Source organism: Manacus candei, unplaced genomic scaffold, assembly GCF_025592945.1.
Source record: "Manacus candei isolate 608988 ecotype Guabito, Panama unplaced genomic scaffold, ASM2559294v1 h1tg000026l, whole genome shotgun sequence".
NCBI classification, from domain to species: Eukaryota; Metazoa; Chordata; class Aves; order Passeriformes; family Pipridae; genus Manacus; species Manacus candei.
This window is the reverse complement of record NW_026138074.1, coordinates 5,932,998-5,953,929: the sequence shown is the minus strand read 5'-3', so window position 1 is coordinate 5,953,929 and position 20,932 is coordinate 5,932,998. Positions and strand designations below refer to the sequence as shown.

Sequence of the window (20,932 nt, the reverse complement as noted above, 5' to 3'; positions counted from 1 at the left end):
ACTATGTTGTGCTTGTCTCAATGAAAATGGACAGAGCCATGAAAATTTGCAAGGGCTTAACCAAATTGATTTAATGCAATCAAGACCTGGTTGTCTGTAGACAAGGGTTTTATTTATTGCTGCAGTACACTTATTTTACATATGGCATCTATGCCTCTTCCATGTTTCTTTGCAGTAGTTTAGCAAGCAAGAATAGGAGTTGAAATGGTTGCCAAAATGGAAATGGAAAGTTTAGCCAAAAAATCTTAAATAGAACTAGAAAGCTGCTTTCTATTTTGTTTTCTTAATTATTGATACAGCAGGCTTTGTCTTACATTTTAGTTCAATCTGAGAAAAAATGTGTTACACATCTCATCAGGACCTCAGGCTGAACTGCAGAACTTCCCCTCCTGCCCCCTGCCCAGTTAGGCCTTGTTGCTTATTATGGAGGAAGATATTTTTTATGGGAAAAAAAAAGGGAAAAGGTACTATGAAAAACATTCTGTGTTTTCAACCAACCTGGTTCATGATGAGCAGGTTGAATGGGAACTCTGCAGGCTGGAAAGCACATCTGCTTAAAATATGTGTTGAATTTTCATTCTTTATTTATGTTAACAGTGAGCACATTTGTGGAAATCACATTTTCTTCACAATCTCTTTGCTAAATTAGGACACAAATCCAAGAACACTTGTGCATGAGAGTAATTTTCTATAAATGAGTAGTGTCACTGAGTTCAATAAGAGCAATCACGCACAGAATTAAGCACATGCATGAGAGTTTGAAGAAATTTGGCAAATATGTTGCTGTCATGAACAGATTGCTCAGATTTGCTTCTAATGCAGCTATAAATTCTTGACTTGGTCCTACTTTGAGTAGCCCTTGTTGTATGAGCCATAAGCTATTCTATTGTGCTAAGCCTAACTGAGGATATTTCTCTTATTTTGTCATAGCAACAAGAGCAAGATCCCACAAATCTATACATCTCAAATTTACCCGTTTCCATGGATGAGCAGGAACTGGAGAATATGCTGAAACCCTTTGGACATGTCATTTCCACCAGAATATTAAGAGATGCTAATGGAGTCAGCAGAGGAGTCGGCTTTGCCAGGTGAAACCTTTACTCTTATTTTGATTCATGCACATTTTTTGGCTTTGGTCCTTCACAAATACTGTCTGTTCTGTAGCTGTGAAGTCTCACAGCTGTGGAAAATGCAGAGCAGCACCTTTATCAGGCTGCGTGTCTGTCCTTTCCACCCACCTGAAGAATACCAATGCAGAAGGGCATTCATTTCTTTGCTTTAAAAAACAGTTCATTGTATGCAGGTATATGCAAATAAAAACTGCTAGGAATAGTGAGCTATCCATGCAGTATCAAACTTGGATAATAATGAATGTCCTACAACGAGAAGCACACACCTGGGAAAGAAACCAAGGAGTGAGCTTAGGAGGCCCTGGGGTGCACTTATTGTGCAGTATTCCAGTACCTGAAGGGGTCCTACAAGAAATACAGAGAGGGACTTTAATGTCCCTTCCAACCAAAACCATTCTATGAAACTGTTTAAATATTTAGCAAAGATTTTGCAACAGGAAAAAGTAAATTTAGCAGTTGGAAGAGCAAAGGGTAGGAACTATAACTGAAGAAACATGTCTTCCTTGAAAGCTGCAGGGAACTGCAGCTATGAGAAGAGCTTAAGAAGAAATATTTGCATATAACAAGCCCTAACGGAGTAGTCAGATATTTTAGACAGAACAGGCAACATATTATTACCATGTACTTCATTGTTAGTACAGATAGACAAGTTTCCATGTTTACTCTCAGGGAATATTTACATAGATTCTCTTCAGCTTGAAAGATTCTTAAATCAAATAGTTTTCTTTTGAAAAACCAAGGAATAGAGTGCTATATATAGAAAGGTATTGAAAAAGCAAATAAGAAGAGAAATTTGCAATTCTCCTATAAATCAGTCTTCTGCTTCAAAAGAAAAGGAAAAAAAAAACCCAAATCATTGTTTCTACAGAATATTCATAACATTGTGCTTTGTAGAGGAGGCAAAATGACTTCTTTGTCTTGCAAATTTCTCTGAAATACATCATATCATGGTATATCATGACACTTCTGTTCGTGTCACAGCACCACTGACTGAAATGAGGTACTGTATGATAAAAAGTTAGCTTGCAAGATAAGTGACGTTGTAGTATTACCTTTTTCCTTGATGTGAAAGATCATCGTGGACGAAAAATGTTAAGATAGTATTATCTGAATTCAAATGGAAAAAGGCAAAACATTTATGCTGAACGATGACACGCTGTTCCTTATGCATCCTTGCAGATAATACCATGAACTTTTCTAACTCACTCAATAAAGATTAGTCTAACTCATGGATAAACTCGCATTCTTAAAAATTGACTTAGTTTATGAAAATGTATTTAATTATGGAGCATATTTCAGGAGCCCTTTAATGATCTAACTTGAAGGTTGCGTAATTCACCATGCAAATGACAGTGGGGTAAAACCTTCATTCCATCAAAGTATACAGCAGACCTCCCACTGACTTGAGTGAGGCCAGAGTTAATCCAGGAATTTGGAACCATAGTTGAATGCTGACTCTCATCTTTGCAGAATTATCAATACAAGATTTAATTACATGACCAGCTGAACTTCTTTTTGTGGGGAATGCTATTTGGTATCTTTTTTCTGCATGTCAGTCCAAATAGATTAATTTGTTTACCTTTGCTTGTAGTCATGAAGGTTTCATTCTAGTGTACCTACAGTATGAGCACATGTTAAGTGGGTACCAGTGCTGTACAGGTAGGGGATGGAAGCTGGATTTCCAGTCCAAATAATATTTTAGAAGTTCAGATCAGCAACCCATATGGGGATCCTGGCTATTGTACCTTCTGACTTGCGGCCTTTTATCACAGTATGTCTTTCCTGCTTGTGGAATGTGCCGTGCTGCTTAGCATAGCTCTTAACTGAGCCACAGAAACACAGGTGAAAAAGTTAAATTTGCATACACTAAAATGCTGTAGCATCCAGCAATTCTGAAATTTGATGTTTCAAAGTTATTAGTTAGGTGCTATGATGATTAAAATTCACTTTTTGAGTCTACCCAATTATGGAAATAGTCAATCTCAAAATAAGTGTGTTCATTCAAAAGCAATCAGAAGTAAAGTCTTAAGGTAAGGCAGCTATTGTCGCACTTTTCTCCTAAATGGGTATTATTAGCAGTTTTATAGTACAGCAGGTGGCTACTTAATCATTTATAACCGGGATAACTTCAAATGTTCTTGGATCAAAATTATCTGAGTAATGTCTGGCGACATTAAGAGCCTCCTTTAAAGTATGTGCATACAAAACTAGCTTGAAGTGAAAGTTAAGCTGTGAAAGTATTTCCTCTCTTTTTCGTCCCTCAAAAGCAACTGAGCAGATTTTCCCAAAACTTTCCAGAGCCTTTCACTGTGGCCTGAGCCAACTGTGCCTGAGTACCCCCCAGGAGAGATTTTGGGGAGGAGAGTTATGAGCAAGGGCCCAGAGAAGGGAAGCTTTAGACTCCGACTGTGGCTTCACAGAAGTGTATCCATGCTGTAAGCCCTGGACACCTGCCTCTACTGCACCTCTGGCTCATACTTTGTCCTTCAAGGCTACCCTACCTGGCTTCAGGTTCTCTGTGGGAGCTGGCATTCCACAGGGGTTGTGTTGCTGTTGTCATTTGGCAGCATGTGCTTCTGTTGACAGTGGCAAGCAAAAGCTGGGACTAAACACAGAGAAGAAAGAGAAATAAAAAGTAGGAGGGGGAAGAAATGCCAGGATATTGGAAAAAGGAGACACTGTGGATGAGAAGCTTTGAGTGCAGTCTGTCATAAGATTGCGTGTCAAAAGAGGGAATGACACAGTGTTACCCTCACACAGATTTCATCACAGCATTTAAATTTGTAGCTGTTTTTCTTAAATCCCTGTTGCTGGGAGTCATCTAATAATTTCAGCATCTGATCTCTCATTTTAAAAATATAAGTATATTCTTTAGAACTTAGAAAAAAATCATAGTCCTTCATTCTCAAAAAAAAAAAAAAAGAAAAACAAAAACAAAATGAAACAAAGCGAAAAAAACAAAGGGAAAAAAGCCACAGAAAGTGGATTTGAAGACTTATGTCAAGATAAAACTTTAAAGCTGATATCATATGAATTTGGCAAACAGAACATTAGTAGTGCTGTTGATGGTATGAATAAAAAGGCAATCAGGGGAGTGAGAAGGTCTTTCAGGGAGGCTGGAATTACTGGATAGGGAAAGGTACTGAGAGCATAGAGGGAAATATTTATCTTCATCCTGAAGATGTGTTGCCATTTATAAAGAGGTAATTGTATATGCTGAAAGACCTGGCTTTCCACAGGCCCACAAAGGATGAGTTCCAGATGTTGAGGTGGGAGAAGATAAAGAAATAACACAATTATGGTGGAGGCAAAGCAGTGGTGCTGTTTTGCCAAATGAAAGGTGGAATATTTAGAAGGGATTTCTGAGAATCAGTGATGATGCTACTTTGGAGACAGAGAAGTGTCAGCAGCACCACGGGATGAAGAACATCCAGGCAGTTTAAGGATGCATTCATGAAGAGGGAAAATGCTTTGTTCTTCCTTATTCAAGGGTTTAATTGAAGGCAGTTGAAAAGGTGCTGTAAATTTAGCTTGAACAAATCCATCAGCTGGGGCGGTAGTGCAGGCTTAGATATTGTAAGGATCATTCCTACTGTCAGTCAGAAGAATGATCTGTCACATCCTATGTCTTAGCCAGGAAATTGCTTTATAATTTAATGTCTCAGGTGAAACTGGAAATCCCAAATGTGCCCCAAAGACTTTTTGTGATATCTGTAAAACATTCCAATGCCTGTGCTGCTGAAATTCCATTGAAAGGCCTGTCTGAAAGGAGAGCAACACTGCAGGGTGCTGGGGAGGTCTGTATGAGGAGACTCTCACATTTTCATCTGGTATTGCAACCTGGACCGGATTTTGGTACACTGTGTACACCCCTAAGAAAATTGATAGGCATGGAACTGCACTTTCAGGGAGAAGCAAACTCCAGAGAAGGACAGGTGGGTCAGGATCCCTAGACAAATATCAGTGGGGCTCCATAAGATGAAAATGGATATGAAGCTCTGAAAGGTGATGAGGGTGGAACAAGGAAAGTTAGGAGCCATCAAATAATTTGGCTGAACAATTTGCATAATCAAAGCCTGAGGTGTTTTGAGTTTAATTGAAGAACTCCTTGGGACATGGAAAAGGGAGCAAGGAGATGCTGGGATATACCTCGGGGGAGGACTTAACTGGTACCTATTAAATAAAAATTGTTTTTTATAAACCCATAGTAAAATACCATTCAAGTACTATATAAGTATCCTCCCTATAGAGATAGTAGTATTAATAATACCATACATACATGTGCCACACTTAGCTGAACAGCAGAAAAGGCATTTTGTAGGTCCTTTAAAGTGATAAAGTGCAAAGAAAGTGTTAGAAACCACTAACTTTTTTATTTTGTTTGCTGTCTTGTAACTTAAAATGACCTTGCAAGATTCACTCCCCCAAGCGACATTTTATAACGAAGTCATAAGCTTCTGAAAACAGAAATTTATGATGGAAATGCTGACAGTCAGACAGTCAAGTATTGCACTGCTGGCGGGCACCAGTATAATACTTAACCTGAGACTGTGAAGACAGTAGCATAAATCAGCCTGGCTCTGTGTGGAAAAGACTGTGTTCATACTATTCTTTTTCAGTAACATGAGAAAATTTGTCCAACACAAACTGTCATAAAAGAATGTTATGATGCTGTTCCAGCAAACGACCGAAATCAAGAGATTCTCAATTAGCTGTCACCTCAGAGCAAAGGTACACATCAAGGAGACTCTTCTGTCCCTTTGTAAACCAGCTGGAGGGATCTGTAGTGAGGCATTTAAACACTCTGGGTGCATCTTTCATGATTTCTCAGTATAGTGTAGGTGTCATTTAGTTTTATTAGATCTCTTCTGAACCAAAGAGATTTCTCTATAGAGAGCACTGTAGATACAGATACTGTAGTGCAGAGATACTCAGGCAGCTCAAGATGGTCACCTTGGCATACTGGGTCATTCTGCAAGGTATAGAATGGACCATATCCCCAGAGAAGAGGAGTGGTTTCTGTATTTATATATTTATCTGAGATAGTAAACAACCTTCTGTTGTTCAAGCAAAGAGGTGAAGAATATACAGGCAAGACATGTTGGGAAAAGTTACAATTTGTGAGCAATGAGGAGAACTTGTCAAAATAAATCTCTTCTTAGGCTATAAGTGACAAAGGAAATAGTTTTTTCCAGCATAAAATGGATTCAACCCAAAAAGTACAAACATCTTGAAGCAGTCTCTTACCAGCTGAAGAGTTGGGGAGATATAATACCTAAGTCAGTTACAGGGGAGGAGAAAATCACAAATTGCAGCAATATCCAGATCTTAGAATGTCTGGAATTGAAAGACCAAAGTAAATTAAAAAATAAGTGAAATGTTTCCATAGAAAGATGAAGAGTAGAACATAAAGAGGCACTAAGAAACCTCATGCTAATCAAAACTATCTTGTACCTTTAGAGTATTTGAGACCAGAAGATCATTTTGCCTGACGTCTTTTATATCATAGACAGTTGAAATACTCCCAGTTACCTAATATTGAGGTAATACTTGCCATTTACTAAAATAAGACTTTCAGAAGTGATTTGAAGCCATCAACCAGAAAAAAAAGAAGCACTTGTTTTCTGTCTAATGTCTGCCAATGGATCAACTTCCTTGCAGTTAAATGTTTCTGCCTAATTTCTCTTTCAAATTTGTCTAGTTCTTGTCACAACTTCCTCAGGAAGATTAAAGCACTACTTGCTACCTAGTTTATCCTCCCCACAAAGATACTTATGCACTGCCAGCAGACTGTCCCTCTAGTGATCTTTTTGATATGCTAAAGAAATTGAGTTCTTTGGTGTGTATTCTGACTATGACCTCAGTTCTTTGGACGGAATAATACTGCTACTGCCTACCTTCCATCTTTGCAAAATGCCTTAAATAGTAAGGAAACACTGTCCTCCAAGATTTATTATTTCTGCTCTTATAAACAAAACCAATATTCATATGTAGATCATAACATAAATGTGGTAGTAACAATTAAATCTTTAATAGTTACTCTGTATATAAAAAGATATAGTCCTGATTCTCATTTACATTATTATTATTAAGCAAAGTGACTATAGGGTATATGTAAAACAAACCCACATTTTTCCACTGACTGGTAATTACATGGTACTGAATATTTCTAGGTAATAATTATGTAATCATCATGTTATTCTGTATATATAAATTTTTATTAAATTTTATCTTGACACAGTATCAATCCATATAATAAACATGGTTTATGTTTATGCTTTAGGGTTTTTTTTAATAATTTTCTTTTCCTCTTCTCTTCTCTTCTCTTCTCTTCTCTTCTCTTCTCTTCTCTTCTCTTCTCTTCTCTTCTCTTCTCTTCTCTTCTCTTCTCTTCTCTTCTCTTCTCTTCTCTTCTCTTCTCTTCTCTTCTCTTCTCTTCTCTTCTCTTCTCTTCTCTTCTCTTCTCTTCTCTTCTCTTCTCTTCTCTTCTCTTCTCTTCTCTTCTCTTCTCTTCTCTTTTTTTTTTTCTCTTCTTTTCTGTTAAATATTCCCTATTACTTATAACAAAACGTAATGCCTGCTTTGGTGCTATGGTCTGTAGAGAGAGTAATATAAAGTTTTTAAATTAAAATAAATATTCAGCAGCAAGATGTGAACATCAAATTACTTGGTACTGATACTTGTTTAAGCATACCCTGTTTTTGTTTGGGATTGGGTTTTGGTTGTTGTTTTTTTGTTGGGTTTTTTTTGTTTGGTTGGTTGGTTGGGTTTTTGTTTGTTTGTTTTGGTTTTTGGTTTTTTGTTGTTCTTTTACTAATCCTATTGACATATCTTTAATTTAAAAACTCTGACTAGAAAAAAAAATCATAAAAACACTGTACAGATTTTTAAAAATTTACTTCCGTTCAAATAGAATAGAATATAGACAGTCTCATTACTTATGTTGTATTTGGGAACTTTAAAACTTAGTTTCCAGAACTGGGAGATATATAGACACAGGTAAAAATAAATTCTCATGGCTTTACTAGTTTATTTGGGTTTAGATCATTACCTGTGGCTTTAAAAAATCATAAAAGTCTATGGCTTTGATAATTTTTCTCCTACAGTGCATTTCCTGGTTCAAAGTAATGCTCAGATGCATTATAGTTATCCCTCAATTGCATTTAAACATGTATTATTGTCTTAGATCCTCTTATGATCAGCACCAAAAACATACTGTTGAAAGGAATTTGAAAATACACTTCACAAATTATCTAATCAGAAGGAAATTTCTAATATCATGTGAAGCTGATGTACTTCTCTTTCCAGCAGGAGTGTTGAATACCTGTATCTTTCAATAGAAGTGTTTGAAGCATCCAAGATATTTATCTTTTATCCAGAATATTATATTTGGTCATATTTTTGTTCTATCAATTATGAAAAAAGCCCTAATATTAAAAAAATGTATTTTAGAGTGCTCTTCTCCCAGGTTTACCTGGACTCCAATGACATTGTTTTATAGAAAACCTGTCCCCTAGAGGCTTTTAACATGTAACAATTCCATTAGTGATATTTTTATTAAATAATAGTCTCAAGCAACATTTTGAAACATGTCTATCTCAGATGAGAAGAATAATTCCAAACACGTTCTACAGCAGAGGAGTGCCACAGCTTTTTGAAGAAAAAATAGATGGAATTTATTAGTGGGGACCTGAGAAAAGTATATTTTTATTGGGCCTCTGCCTAGATATGGCTAATCTTTATGGATAAAACGAGAGAAAGTGTAATATCTGAATCGATGTGTGCAGACAGGTTCAACTCACGTGTAGGTGCCTGCCGTAGACATTGCCACCTAAGTGGTTCATGTTGATCAGAATTTTAACTAAACTAAAATGAGGGTCTTGTTATAGCAAGTATCATACAATTTTAGTAATACATGTACTTGCGCTATGCCTCTGACTCTTCCCAGTCAGTCAGTGGGCTAATCATCTTGAAGAACACAATTTGAATGGGTTATTTCTAAAAAAGGAGTATTGTGGGCAAGTGTAAATTATAATTTGTACTTCAGTGGCCCTGTGATAGATGCCATCCTGATTAGTGAGTGGCTATCTGACCAACCGTGGCACGACCGGGAGGGAAGTCTATCCCCACAGGCTCATACTGCAGGAAGCACGCGAGGACTCAGGTGGGGCGGATGAGGGATGGATGCAGTTGTTACTCAGCAACACATCTGAAGGGAACATGTATAGAGGGCTTTGTCTATTGTGCTGCCTTTTCAAACCGAGTCGATAATGCCAGTGTCGGTTTCAAGCGAAGCGTGTGCCAGATTACAGATAGCTGGCAATGGCATTTGAGAACCGCTAATTGTGAAACTTGAGAAGAAAATGTGCACATTCTTTTTCAGAGTGCTATTCGAATGATGGCCTTTTTATCCCAGAACACTGTGGGTTTCACTTTTATTCTCTTCCCTCATAAAATGCATGAAGTGCACTGAGTCTCTTTCACTTGGCAGCTTATATATTGCATTCTTTGCAAGGACTGCTTTGGCTTGTTAAAATGTACCCCATGTATTAAAATGAAATTGTCACTGCTGTGTGGTGCAACATAACATGGTTTGACACCAAGTGCCTGCAGCTACAGAAAACAGACTTTTATTGCATTTATTCTTTCAGAGACAAGAGTCTCTAAAGGTTCGGTGCAGACATTCACTTAGTTAAATCTGAATGAAGCCAAAGTGAACAGTCTAAGTCGCTGTCTTTGTGCTTGTAGAAATAGCTCAGCCCACATGATATGCAGTGATACAACATGGAAGGGGCAATTTTTAATTACTTCACTTGAAACAAAAGGATGAAAGACTTTGACTTCCTCAAAGACTTAAAACAGGCAAGCAGGATCCTTAAATTAGTTTTTTTCAGTGGTATGGGGTGGTCCTTCGAACTCTGGCAAAATTGTATCCTGGGAGACAAACTGCTGCTGCTGTATGTGAGCCACTCTTTCCAAAAACCAAATGCCATGAAGCATGGTGGATAAATTCATTTAAACAAGATATAGACTGGTGAGAAGTAAGCAATATATGTGTCAGTGGAGTTATTTTATGGAGAGCACCTGGAGGTAACCACTGGTGTATTGAAGGAGCACTGGACATAACACTATTTTTCTAAGAAATTATTAGCTTTACATTTCTCTCTTTCCTCTTTTCAGAGTTTCTGTACCCGCTCTGTAGCAAAGTCAACCGTTCTCTGAACTAGTATGCAGTTAATTTACAAGACCTGAAAGAATGGTAATTTCCCAGATGTGGTATAACCATGATTTGGGATTTGACTAGTAGCTTTGTATTCCTTATATTTCTTAAAAAATATGCGTACCAATTTACTCTTAATGCTTTAATGTCTCAATGCTGAAAGTTATCCTGAGGTCATATGAGATGAAGGGTAAGACATTTTCCCTGCCAGCGTTACATGTAAATTATTATCTTCACCCAGTATTTGGCTTCATGTTGTAATGGACATATATGCATTGCCTTTGGTTTTGCTATACAGTCTGTCTTTGCAGGTTGTTTTTTAACATTGTAATCCTCAATAATTGTTGTTTCATCCTCTGTGTTCTTCTCCAAATTCTGTAATTCATTTCTTTTGTTTGAAGTTATTTTGAGTATACAAGGAGTCTACAAACACATCTTTTGCCTTTCCAAGCAGCACCTGAGAGCATAAAGACTCTCCTTGTTCAGGGTGATTCCCCAGAGGGAAGAGGGGACTGTTCATTGACACTATTGCAGCTCACACACAGCCAGGAGTGCAGCTGCAGACTGTGAGGGTGGCAGGTCCTCCTCCCAAGTCACACTGTATCATAATGAGCTCAACTCGTTTCTCCACAGAAATCAGCAAGAGCAGCTTTGAAGATTTCTCTCAGCATCTGTGCTTGTCCTTTTTTTCTCCTTTTGCTTTTTGTTTTTGCTGACTGAGTACTTTCATAATATTCTAGTAACACATATAGGCTCTACCCATATTCCACTCTCTTCTCTTTTCCAGAATGGAGTCTACAGAAAAATGTGAAGTAGTAATTCAACATTTTAATGGCAAATATCTGAAAACCCCACCTGGTCTACCAGGTAAGTCTAGCCATCATTGTGAAATTTAAAATTCACTGAAGAGTTTAGAATACAGAAATACTGAAATTTGTGTTGAGAGTGTCTTAAATTACTGCCCCTGCTAAAAGGACATATAACTTCTCTGGTTGAAGCCTATCATTTATGACCTGTAGCATTTTCTTTCTTGCCCAAGTTTGTATGCTTCAAGAATTTGTGCCTGACAGCAGTAAATTTAAGAACATATAACATTAATGTTGTTGTTTAAATGTTTTTAAATGTTGTTGGGTTTTTTTCCCCAATTAGGCCACATAATGCTGGTGCTTTTCTAACAAACTAGTAATATACTTAGATGAGCAACTATGTTATAGGTTATAAAATAGCCAGGATTTCAGGTTGTAGTAACTTTATATTCTTTACACTTACTGGTTAGTGATGCTAAATATACTTTTTTATACCATTTGTACTTGCCATAACTTACTGAAATCTTAATGTTTTCTCATAATACCCATAGAATACTCTCATTGGTGTATTCTTTCATTGCCACATTGAAAGTCAAGTTTCAGCCATTATTTTGTTTTTCAAATCTTCAGCTGTCATCTGTGTGTCCCTCAGCTGTGCAAAGTTTAGCGATCAGTTACCTGATACTTAGTGCTTGACAAGACCTCCCCAAGGCCACAGATCTGCAAAGATATCTCATTTGGGTTGTCTGAAGAGCTGCATCCAATGTACAGGAAATAATTGCAAGAATTGTGTCCTAAGTTATTATCTCTTTCTCCCTCCCCCTCCCCAAACTTTCATTAAAATATTTCCTTTTTTGGTTACTTTCATTAAATTCCTCCTTATTCATTGCCTAGTTCTTTGTGCAGAAGATGCACTAAATGCTCTAATTAAAAAAGAGCCATCTGCACAGCTACTGTGTACATTAATTGAGTGCTGCAATGCACATATAACCTTAGTCATATCACCTTCATGAAAGAATATAAAGCTTTTAGTACATGCTGCAGGACTCCATTTTATGATTTTTTTTTTTGAAAGTAGTCACTGACAATTTTTCTCAGCACCATCTAATGAATTACACCATCAGCTTTGTGAAGGGCAACAGAATTGGGCTGCATAGAACAATGGGCAAAGCAACATAGGCAGAGAACTTAGCATGCTATTCTGTATGCATACATTGAGTCCCAGTAGTAATCTGTTTAATATCATAGCAACACCCAATGGAAAGAGTGTGAATAGCAAGGAATTAGTAAGTCCAGCTTTGTCATGATAACCCTTTATGGTCACATTCCCAATTGTCTCAGAGAGACATCATTAGATCCAGAAATAAAGTAGATGTTCTTACAGAGCCTGCTTGAGACAAAAAAGGCTACATGGTAAAGAATGAAAGCTAGAAATTGAAAATAAATTTTCTTTTTTCCTTCTTTTTTAATTTTTTAATTAATCAGGAATATACTGGGTATTCAACATGAACAGTGTGGAATATCAATATAGGAGTCTTGATAAGATAGCATGATTACTTCTGTTCCAAGAGATACACTGAAATTAGATTTTAATGGCTATAATTTTTGATGCTTTCTTGAAGGACATTAATCAGCTCTTAGTTTCTTGAAGAAGGTGTCCATGTGGAAAGATTATCTACAAAGTTTCTCTTGTGATTATTTTTATCAGGTGGCATTTAGTTGCAAGGATTATTTGGGAAGTTACAATTTTAAGAGTTTTTATTTACCTGAGTACTGTTCAGACTCAGGTATAGCCTAAAGCATCTTGTGACAAAGTCACTGAACCAGTAACTGAACTCACTCAACTATGCACTAGGTAAGATCCTATTTTGTACTTAAGTTTTGGGAGACAGATTTTGTAGCTCCAAACACAGAGCATTAGAAATTGTCATAGGGTATTTAATCCACATAAAATAGACTATTTGTGCCTCATTATTAGAGTAGGGCACTCTTTAAAACCATAATTATAAGATTTGTTGTATTCAACACTTGCAGTTGAGGTGATTCAAAGGATCATATTAATTTACCTTTGATCCAGTGCAAAAGAATACTCACTCTTAGTTTCTTCTTCTTGACATAGATTCCTGTTAAGGCTTGTACTTGGTTTATACATCTGTGCTATGAACCTGTATTTAATACTCTCAGCAAAGATAGGAGTGTCTCGCTTTATTCCCCTCTTGGCAGTTGCTTATCTTCCTGCATGGAAGAGGAAGGAAAATCAAGTCTCCTAGTGTACTTGGAAAATCACAATCAGAGTCTGAAAATGATACTCCCATCATCTCAGTAATTGGCATAAAAAGAGAATCATCTCTAGTTATTGCTGTGACCTCTTTATGGATAGCAGTTAAAAATGAGGAGCTGGAGAACATTAGCAGAAGTATGTCACACTATCTGTTACTAACCTCTGCTTCTCAGAGACCTACTCTTGCTGAGAGAGGAAATGAATCAATCCTTTTAGGGTTAAATTACATTGATTTTGGATTTTCAGCTGGATTTCTTTCAGGTGTAGCAGTGAACTGGGAGGGGTTTGCATTTTTGTCCACATCTCTCATCCAAGCTGTAGTGTTCTGGTTCAGGTTTGCCAGCTAATAGAAGGTTGCTGGAGGCCCATCAAGAAGGAAATCAGCCTGCTGCAGGCCATTTTGTACTGGCCTGAGGCAGTGGGATTGTGAATCAGACAAATCATTTTGGCAGCTCGCTTCCATCTGCGCTGTGTTCCCCAATTGGATTCCCCGAGTTGTGATCCTGGTGTTGTGTCACCCATACATCTTGTGGGATGTATGTTTGTAAGATTACCATGTTTACAGGATAAAATGCTCATGTGTTCCAGGGACAGTTTTGCCTGATTACCAAGTCATGATGGAAGAAGGACTGGAGTAGGTAGCTTTCACATGATGCTGAACAGCCTGTCAGAAAGATTGGACACTATGGCTTTGGCTTTCTTGGCAGAATAAATTGTGGACCATGACTTAGTTATATCTACCCAAACATTCATTTTGGATACAGAGCTCTTTTTCAACTGTTGGGTTTTTTCTTGGCAAATGAGATGTAAATTTAGTTGGATATGTATTTTTTTTACAACATTTTTTTTGTGTTGTTGGAAGTAAGAAAGAAGTTACAAGAGAGTAACTGTTGTGTATCTGGATGTTTGAGTCCAAGTACATCTAAGCTGATCCAGCCCAACAGTACAGCAGGAAAGCAGTGTTGCATCTTCAAGAAAAGGAGGGTACACTGGACACTCTGGAGACTCTGTATTCTGCATGTTCCCAAGGCAAAAATACATTTATCCCTGTTTGATTTTCTAACTTCAGTTACTGCCTGTTGTCTCTTAAAAATCACAGAACTGAGCACTTGCAGCTCCAAATCACTCTGCTTCAACTCAGTGATAATGTACGGGTTATTTTCTGACTCTTGAAATATTTTGCTCATCAGTTGTATAATTCCTAGATAAATTGAGCAGTATTGTGTCTGTGTTAGTGAATTATTCTCATTAAGGATCCTTCTCCATCTGACTCCTTGGCTTCATTCCATTCCAAAAGGATTGTTCCACTGTCCTGCTTGCTCAACTAATAAGCATTTCATGATGTTCAGTCTTAGATGTACAGTACAAAGTAATTGGTTGGCCCATAAATAATTAGTTAATATCTTTGCATTTCTTTCAGACTGAGAAAGTACAGTTGTCTCCAGAAATCTGCAAAATCTCAGTGCCTGGCAGATTCCATGTGAACTTCATAAATATTCTGTGTAGCTTTGAGTGATTATTATTTTAGTGGGTTTTATTTGTGAGGTTTTTTTGTTTTCCCTTTACTAGCACTGCTTTTCTGAGATAAATAGACCAAGGCCTGCTGGGTATATTTTCTCCCTATAGAGAGTGCAACCTTATGTGAAACTTATTGCATAGGCCCCACATTGCCACTCTGTAAGAGAAGTCAGCAAATTAATGCATCAGACTATGGCACTGTACGTCTCCATCAAGATGTGAAGAGCACTACTAATGATGAAGGTAGCTTGCTCTCTCTTTCAGTGCTGCATCTATTTTCATTGGTGAATATGAAAATCCTGCTAATCTATGACATCTTGCAATCACTGAGTTCAAGTAAAAATTCCTAGCTTGTCTGTCAGTAACAAATTGATTTCTCTTTGGATGGGCAAGCTTAGGGTATGATATTTACACAGAGCTTTTGTTCGTCTCCCAGTATCCTTGGATGTCTTTAGATAACTTCATTTTCTCTTTCTGAATTAGTGCAAAGATTTAACAAGTTCTTACTTTTCTCTCTGGAATTTCATGGGAACATGCCTCAATTGCGGTAATTATCCTCTGCTGATGCATCCATTATGCTCCCTCACAGCATTTTCTAGTCATTATAGTACTTCCTAAATTTCATTTGCTTTGTAAATACTTTGGGTTTTCAGAAGACATTAGGCCAGTTCCTATTTCAGGGAAAATTTAAAACAATTGAGACACATGAATGCTACAATACATGGTCAAGAATATTCTTCTGTAGGGGCTTTTGTTGCTAATTCTAATGCCAGATTAAAAAAATATCTGATAAAAAGGAAGAAGAGGGAAGTACTATCCTTGTGTAGGTTAAGAAACCCACAAGTAACAAGTGATAGTGGCATTTTGATACTGACTTTTACTAGAGCAAAAACTCTTAAAGGGAAAGAAATTATCTGCAACAATACGGATGTATTTGCAAATACCTCATATCTTGCTTTAATCATTAATGGCCATGCTTTATTTTTTTTTCTTGAAAGGGTCCTAAGCACTGCATTTTTATGGACTCATTTCACCAGAATGAATGGATATTTTCTGCCTCTCTACTTAGTTTAAATATTTCTCTTAGGTTATCTCTTAGATTCTTCCACCACAGAGACTAAATTCAAATAATTAATCTTTGCTTCAGAGAAGTAGAATTTGGAATACACTATTTAGAGCAGCATGTTTTCTAGGAGATTGTGGCTAAAATGGTCCTGAGAAAACAGTATTCCATTTGAGGGTTAACTGTGAACTGGGTATTAACAACGTCTTCCACTGTTTTTCTCTTAGTGGATGAGCTAATAATTAGTGAGGCTGTAAATTGTGGTTTTTTAGTGAATGAACTTGAAATGTTTTGTCTGATAACTTTTTTGCCCCCATTTCTTGGTGTTCATCTTTTTATTTAATTATCTGTTCATATATATGCATAAAACTGAGAAAAGTCTTCCAAATCTATATTCTTGGGGCACTACCTGGCTGTCTGTATATATATATATGTTTTTGCTGTTTTAAACAGCAGCCAAAACTCTAAACTTACAAACTCTAGGTATGGGTTTGTAGTTACCTTTAAACATTCGTTGAATGCTACAGAGAACCTAGAATAAAGAGTATTCTGCTAGGTTTGGTACTGGTAATACTCAGTGAAGCTAGTTTTAGAAGGGGGTTGTCTATTACATATTGTTATCCTCAAAAATTGTCTTTATTCAAACACCCCCAATTCTCTTGCTTGTATTCTCAGTTCCTTTCATGTATATGATGTTAGTTATCTGAATCTCTTATATTGTCTACCTTCTAAGAATTCAGGTTTGTTTTTTCATTGTTATCTGCTGACTGCACTATATAAATTCTTCCCTCCTGTATCAGAAAATATGATCCATGTAAAGACTTTTTTAAAAAAACCCTGTTTAACAGATTTTCTATTTATTTGTTCTGTTTCCAATTACTGACTGACATTTTTTATGGAATTGCTGTTATCTTTCACATTCTGTGCTCCATTGATGCACATGCTCAGCTCATTGTTAGGAGAAATTTCTTTCACATCGCAAACCCTCTGAACATTTTTTTAATGTCTGTTGGTTCCCAGTCTTCATCTTTGACAGACAGTTAAAATCTTTAACTCCTTCTGTCACTGTCCTGCTTGAGTCCTTGTGATGACCATGAGGCCAGTGTAACTGTTCGGTGCGGAATGGGCTCTGTGGACCTATTGCCTGGGTTGTGTTGGATGTTAAGAGGTGCCTCAGTGCTATATACAGGTCTCAGAAGACAGTGTCCCTAGGGAAATAAGTTTTCGTTTTTCAGACATCACATAACAGTTAAGATCACACAGACTTCGTAGAAGACGGTCATAAAGATGGACTTTCTAATCAAGAAACTACAGAATGGGTACTGAATTAGTGGAAAATATGAAACCTTTTTCTTAGAAAACAGTTCCCTGGTTACATCTCTGAGGCTTTGGTTTGTGGCTCGTGCAGGCTTTCTGTGATGTGGCCAACCTCATTGCTGCTCCATGTTCTGTTCTCCCTTTTAGAGCCCGGCTGTCACACACTACCAGCTCAGGCTCCTGGCTTTGCCCTCCTTACGGTACTTGGCCAAATCTCCTTTGTAGTTAATCCAGCCTGTACTGACTCTGCAGCAATAGATTTCCAATAGGTTGTGACTTTGACTGAAATCAAGTATTTCTTAGACTTGCAAAGTTTCTCTCCTTTAAAACATAGACTTCAAAAGTCTAATGATATTTGGTTTTCTTCATGGCATTCTTGAGAATTTCAAATGTTAAGTGTGTCATTTTGTATCACTGGACAAGACTGGTTTCTCTGTCTTTAGCTCTTTTTTTTTTTTTTTCATCAGAACTACGTTTATGTAACCTTCAGTTGTCCTTCCTGTGCTGACATTTGCGTAGATGCTTGTGGTTTCATAGCCCACATTTCCATGTCATGCTGCAAAGATCCATTCCAAATTTCCTAGATTTCTTGGATCTTGAAGATTGTGTATGATTTATATTGTTTGAAGGCAAGGGATATTTTTCTACCAAAAAAAAATAAAATTCCTATCTACTCAAGATTTTATCACATTTTCATTTAGTTCAAAAAAGACTCCCTTTGGTTAGGAGGATACAGAATTAGATGTTTACCCAATAAACCCCAATAGCTGGTATGTGCTTATTTCTTAGAGGAACGCAAGTTGAGCTAATTTGTGTTTCAGACATTATGTGTACCAGTGCTAAATCATGTAGTTTGAGCTCATGAGGGAAGTTGTGTGAGAGAAGACAGAGTGTTGACGTGTTCTAAAACCTACTTTTCCAGAAATATATAAACTTGTTGATGATGGGGGCAGTCTCAAAGATCTGATATGTTACTTATTTATGTTGTGTTTCATTTGAGCTTGTACTGGTCTGTAGGTTCTTTGGAAAAGAATCATATCTTTTTGTATTTTAAAAAAACATAGGATAGAATCCTGAGCTTTGTAATCTGGCTGTATAATTAAGGAGGAAGTCTTTCACAGGGTTGGGGTTTTTTTATTACTTTGTAACTAGAAGTAATAAAAAATGCATAAGATCAGTTTGTGATATCACAGAAATTCAGGTCATGGCGTATAAAGTAGCAGTACTGCAGTTTGGATTAAGATCTTTCACTTGGTTTATAAGAATGAAAGTTAGAGAACAATATGGCATATAAATGAGAAAAGATTATTCCTTGTTTCTTCCTGTCACAGTATCACCTGTCATATCTTTCCGAAGATTTCCAGAAGTTTGCAGCATAAACAGAGAACTGCATTCCTTTCTCATTCACAGTATCTACTGGCAATGAACTGTGCCGCAGTTTATCGAAATTAATTTTAATATATACCTTCTTTCTTTTAACTCAAAATGCATTTTTTGCTGTTAAGAGTAAATCCTCCAATTCAGAAAATCTATTCCGTTCATGTGTAATGGCAGATATATTTGCTTACGAACAAAAAAGTCTCTTCTATACGTTACTGCTGTATAACCAGCACAGCTGAGAGCGTGTGTACTGAATTCTGTCTTGCCTCATACATCAGCAGGAAAAGTGTCAACAAGTTTCTGGTCCAGGGACAGTGCTGTTCCTTGGATGCACTTGTAAAATCCAAGACAAGACAGACGAGTTGCACAGGTGTTATGGCAGGCAAAATTTATGAGCCAGAAAGACTCACAGCTTGAATTTCAGATTGTTTAGGTCTAAAGGGCTGGCAATTTAAAACAAAGCAAAACAAGCAAATAAAAATATGCAAATCAGAGCATGAAACAATGTGGAACATTGTAAAGTCGTTTATACATGATTCAAATTTCAGGGAGGAATTCTGCTTTTTCATCAGCTGTGGCCAGCAGAGGCACAACTCCTCCTGTTTCTTCCTCTCCTGCGTTACTTTATTGGTCCCTTCAGGACACTTTAAATGATGGAGTACATCTGCTTTGCAGACCGTACTGCTGCAGTATAGTGTTGTCACACCTGAGCCAACTAGTTTAAAACTCATTTAAAAAGGCAACTTGAGGAAGGCTGAGCACAGACTAACTGCTCGGGCTTGTAGTGTGTTATGCTCAATAATAATAATATCCAGCAAGTGTTTTACATGATTTTTTTTTTAGCTGAGGAAAATTATTTCCCTTTCAGACCTTTCATAGAAAAATTCTTCCTTTCTCCTCACTGCCTCTCTCACACTTTTCCACTTGATTTCACATTAAACACCTTTAAATTCGAAGCATAGTGAAGTTTATGTCAGAAGTATCAGTCTGAACGTTAGCCCTGTAAATTCCAACTAGCCTGAACTAAAATGTTTTATGGAAGCTTAACAATGTACAAATACATATTTTTTGACACACTCCTTTGGACATCCATATTTCAACCAGAAGTGGAAGCCTCTGGGATAGACCTTTGCAGATGTCCCAATAATTGGTTTTTGTCCCCAGTTGATTTTTCACGTGTTTTGGAACACCACTGAAAATCAATAAACATCCAGGCAATGTCCCTTCAAGCACACTTGGGTGACCATAAGCCTCATGGAGGATCTCAGGTAGGTTTGCCCCATCGGGGCTGGAACAGTAAAATACGTTTTTACTGGCAGAGCTTGTAAAGAATTTGGTGGCTTGAAAGAGAGGATATGTATCCCAACTTCTGAGTAATTTTGTGAACAGAAGCCAGTCTGCAGGTGCTTGGTGCGTCCTTAAGTGTTTTGGGAAAAATTTGGTGCTGATGCCTTTAGGAATGACTGTGTAGTGAGAAAGGGAGCGCCACAAGAGAGGGAAGGCACACATAATGGGAAAAATGTACTCAGGGTCTCTCCTCCCTTTCTAGTCTTGCCTTTCTGCCACCCTCCCTCTCTCCCTGTCCCTGCCACCAGAGGAGTATTGAGCACTGAGGACTCTCCTACAGACCTTCCCCCCACCCCCCCAGCATGAAGTGGCATGAAGTGTCTGAAGTAGCGTGTGAAGATCTTTCCCTTTGTGATTCATCCAGACAAAGTAAGATGAGTGGTATCACAACAGCAGTTTCCATATGTTTTGAATACCAGAAGCCTCTTGCATAATTGAAGCCTCTCTCTTCCCTTTCCATATGTTTTGAATACCGGGAGGCTCTTGTGTACTTGAAGTCTCTATCTCCCCCTTCTCCTCCTCGAATGGTACTGCAAAACAGAGAAAAGCAATTCAGCCTGAAAGCACTGGGAAAGCAGGAGGCTGACATTCTATTTGATTTTGGCTTTGCTTGTCACAATAACAATGTCATTATGCTGGTCAGCAGTCCTTAGCAGCTGTAAAAGCCCCATTTCTTAGCCATTTCTCTTATTCTTTCTTGTTTGAATGGCAGCATTTGATCACAAGATCATAGAAAGGTCTTTCCCGGGTTCAATTACAGGAACTTGAAAGAGGAGCAAAGCAGCCTGCATTTTCCTAGGACTGCCTCACTCTCTATGATGTGCCTGCAATTTACCTTCTACAGTGTAAGAGACATCAAGAGGGGGGGGA

At 37.5% G+C, this 20,932-nt stretch overlaps 1 protein-coding gene across 7 annotated transcripts in view; it reads left to right on the top strand.

Moving 5' to 3' along the window:
* Positions 1-20,932, top strand: part of RBMS3 (RNA binding motif single stranded interacting protein 3) — a 765,077-nt gene that overhangs the window by 609,463 nt on the left and 134,682 nt on the right. For all 7 annotated transcript variants that reach the window (XM_051789016.1, XM_051789015.1, XM_051789013.1 and 4 more), the window contains 2 exons: positions 931-1,088; positions 11,138-11,217. In XM_051789016.1, coding sequence (XP_051644976.1) covers positions 931-1,088; positions 11,138-11,217 — 238 coding nt within the window. The remainder of the gene's footprint in view (positions 1-930; positions 1,089-11,137; positions 11,218-20,932) is intronic.